Source organism: Lathyrus oleraceus, chromosome 7, assembly GCF_024323335.1.
Source record: "Lathyrus oleraceus cultivar Zhongwan6 chromosome 7, CAAS_Psat_ZW6_1.0, whole genome shotgun sequence".
Lineage (NCBI taxonomy): Eukaryota > Viridiplantae > Streptophyta > Magnoliopsida > Fabales > Fabaceae > Lathyrus > Lathyrus oleraceus.
In genome coordinates, this window is record NC_066585.1 from 373,185,710 (window position 1) to 373,189,757 (window position 4,048).

Here is a 4,048-nt window from a genome sequence, read left to right on the forward strand (position 1 = left end):
GTCGAAGTGTTTAAGAAATTAAGATCCATGATGAATGTAGATAGCTTAGACACAATGAATTAAGTGATGTGTTGAGATTGTAATTCCTTGTGCCGAAGCATGTTGCTCGACAAAAACAAAGAGATGTCGAAATGTCAAAGAAGTGTGTCTTCGACATAATTTATGACCTAACTTTAGTTGTTTGTTTTAGCTGAGTTAGTTATGTTAGTTGGAGATTGTTTGTTGAGCAACCAATCTCAGCCTATAAATAACGAGGCACCCTATCACTGATGTAATGCAATTGCATAAAAAAAGTTGAATAAAATTTTAGTTTGAAAGCAGAGAAGTTTCTTTATAGAATTCACAACTCTTTATCTTCCCCTTTTTATTGAAACCTAATTTCTTTTCTTCCCCATTAATTGTTTCTTCATCTTTCATTATCAATAGTGCAGTAGAATCATCTTACAACCCAATGTTGATTGATTCACTCTTGTGAAGAGTGAAGAAACATGAGGAATAATCAATCGTCTCTTTCTCTAGGATAATTTGCTCTTTATACTTTTAAGTTTTAAACATTAGTCTTAATTTATTTATATATAATATTTACCATTAAAAAAATGTTATTCTTTAAAATAAAAAATATTTTGAACAATATAAAAATATTCTTCTATCATTGTACTTTCTATCTAAAGTACAACAATAATTTTTAACGTAACTTTAATTGTTTATTTTTAGTAGTACATTTAAATCATACTCTACTTACTTTTAAACTCTACTTACTTTTAAAGTATAAGACATTTTAGATATTTAACATAATTATAAAACGTAATTAATTATACTTTGAAATATTTTTTTTACAAAAATAATTTATAATTTATAATAGAAGTACTGATTTCAAGGTGGCATTGTGACCTCTGAAACCTCAAGTAATATGATAATGAATATAGTACAAAAGTAAAACCAAGTTTAAAGTTGTAAATAGTGTCGGTAAATAAATACTCTGAGCTCCTCATATCTCTACCTCTACGATCTACTGCATATGAGAGTATTAAAGAAGTACAAAAGTCAACATTCTTGATGCCTACTTCAAAACTAAAAAACTAAATGCAATAGTGCATGTTAATCCTTAACTTTAACCATGCCTAATACCCATGAAGTAATTAAAGTCATGATGGTGGACATTTAATTGCTTCAACCATGAATCTGCAACGCTACATAGTGAAACCACCTTTTCTTGGTCCCTACCACATTTTCCAGAGGCCCACAAATTATTCCTTTGCATCTTATACGTGGCCAAACCAAATGGTGCCAAAGAGATTGCTTCACCTTTTTTCTTTTTCTCATGTGTTCCTTCCTTTTCATCATCACGGTCCATATCTACACAAATTTGGGTCCATTTAGTGCACATATTCTTTCTTAAAAACTAGTACGTTTTTTTACATTTTCATTCGAAAAGTGCGAAAAGATTAAAGTATGAAGAATACCTTGAAAAGAAGATGAAAGTGTATGGTAAGTGAGAAAACATGTTGAAAGATCTTTAATTGTCCTTCTCACGGGAATATGATATATTGGGTACCTGAAAAATATTAACCATCAAGTATTGATCAATCGATCATAATTTAAGATTAAGTAGATCTTTGAATCAAATCTAAATGTGCTAATTTAACCATTTATAACTATACTAATTGTAGAAAAATGACAAATAGAAAAAAAAATGAAAGAAGTAATTGTAGAAATTAATTACCAAGAAACTGCCATCCAACTTGCTGGTGAAAGATCAACGCTTTTAAGTGACATCAAACCGGAGTACCTTTCTGCTAACTCATTAATCTGAAAGGGATAACCAATTTGTCAACAACACAATCTTGCTGATCATTTGTTACTTACATATTCAAGTTTATTCATCCTTGGTTGTCATTCATATGTTTGTTGAAGATCAATTTTAAGATATTTTTGGGTTTAGATTTAAAATCCAATTTTTATTCTCTTTAAGAATATATAATATACATGTGTTCATAATTGAGAGTGATCTTTATTTTACAAATTAAATTTGTAAGGTTGAACTATATCTAATCATGACTTTTAAGATAATATGCGAGTTTTTAAAATTGTGTTACAATTTTAGATCTATCCCACAATTATGTTCATTCCACTACATCCTATTTTTTTTCGAACTTTTATCTAACAATCTTTAACAGAACGGAGCAGACAGCATATATGTCCATTTGCCACTGAGATACAATCAGATTATGTGTTTAGAAGTGAAGTCAATTCTCTTACCTTACAAATCTGCTTGTAAGATTAAAATTTCCAACCTTTCTTAAATTCATATTTTCAATCATTTTATTTTTCTTTAACTTATTAGTCAGATGAAAATGAGTTTTTTGGATTCAGATTGAAAAGTCAGTAGACTTACTAATAAATTTCCAATTGCTATGCCTAATCTATGGTTTGTCATCTTGTTATAAACATGAAAATAATAATAGAGATAAAGATGAAGTTTTTGTTTAACGTTTAAGAATAAACAAAGAGAAAAGAGAAAAGAGAAAAGAGAAAAGTGACCTTATCCATTAAAGGAACTCTTTCATAAGGAGTTGATTTTTCAAAATACTGGAAATTAAGATGACCCAATCGTTCATCCAAATTCCAGATACTCTCTCCTTCTTCTGATGAACTCCATAGCTTATCACATTCGCTATCATCACTGTAAGAATCACTCAACGAATCTCGTGTCTCACTATCACCACACTCAATCTCTTCTCTGCGACGCATTCAAAACATTCAAAACAAGAACTTAACAACCTCACATTTATAATAAGTAAAATACCTGAAAGTATAGCTAGTGAGTATTTGAATTGCAGAGAGATAAGGGACATAGTATTGCACAAGTGTATCCTCATCATTCAAGTGAATTGGAACTCCAACTCCATAGGCACTCCACTCATTATAGGAATTCCACAGGTCACTCAAACTGAAATATTCAACTGCTTCTTTATCACAACAACTATTCCATAAACGGTTAAGGTTTCCAATCTCGTTCTGTCCATTGGAAAAATCAAAATAAAATAAGTTCAGTCTAGTTTATCAAAATGAAACAAATAAAAAACGAGAAAAAAAGAAGAAAAAAAACCTGTTGAAGAAACTTAGATGGTACAACAGGTGTTGTACGGTGAAGAAAGCAATCAAGGTTAGACATAGATTGCATTGATCCTATATCAGACATCATCGTACAAAAAGAAACAAAATGAACTCAAGGAGGAGTTTCAGTTTCTATCTCACGCTATTTTAGTTTCAAACATTTAAGAAAGGTTAAGAACGCGTTCACGCTTTAACCTTAAACCTTAAAACTTGTAAAACAAACAATGGGCATGTTGGTTTGTTTAGTGTTTTGAACAAAAAGGTGTGTCGGTTTTATGAGGAAATGGTGTTGTCTGACTGAAACTGAAAAGAAGATGGTCTTTCCCGGAGAATGGATTAGAAAAAAGATGAAAAGGTTGGAAAGAGTGTGTGTGACGGTGATAGAGGAAAGGAAAGGAAAGAAAATAAAAAAGGTTAAGAAAGATCCAAAGAAGGAAAAAATGAGTTATTGTTTCTAGAAACAGGGGATTCTTCTTGATGAAGTGCTGCAGAGTATGTATGGGTGCACAATAATAGAGTAATAAATAAGCCAATGCCTATTACCGCGTCAAAGCCATCACACAAAGTATAGTATATTATTTTTTGGAAAGGAAATTGCATTTTATTAAGCAATAATAAAAATAAGGGAGGCTAACTTGTGCTCAAAGGCACAAGTTAGAAGATAAATATAAAAATAAATTTTTGAAAATTGTGTATTGAATTTATTACAAATTTATAATTAATAATTTTATTTATTTTTTCAAAACGAATTTTCTAGTTATGGATTTGTTAACATATACTCTTAGGCACAAGTTAGTTTTACCCTTTATAAATAGGTTTAAATATCTAAAAAGATAACACATCATTTCTCCACTATTTTTGATAGTTGCGTCATTTAAATTACTATAACATCAAAGTTATTTTTGTTTATAAAAACTTAAATGAAAATTAA

At 29.9% G+C, this 4,048-nt stretch overlaps 1 protein-coding gene across 1 annotated transcript; it reads right to left on the bottom strand.

Annotated features, from left to right (window-relative positions):
- Window positions 1-884: 884 nt before the first annotated feature.
- On the bottom strand, window positions 885-3,657 carry LOC127101281 (uncharacterized). Its single transcript, XM_051038652.1, has 6 exons — window positions 3,110-3,657; window positions 2,807-3,018; window positions 2,542-2,740; window positions 1,724-1,809; window positions 1,464-1,555; window positions 885-1,356 (listed from the first exon to the last, which is right to left on the bottom strand). Exons 1-6 carry the CDS (start codon window positions 3,203-3,205, stop codon window positions 1,112-1,114), a joined length of 930 nt encoding a protein of 309 aa, XP_050894609.1. The 5' UTR covers window positions 3,206-3,657; the 3' UTR covers window positions 885-1,111.
- Window positions 3,658-4,048: the final 391 nt, after the last annotated feature.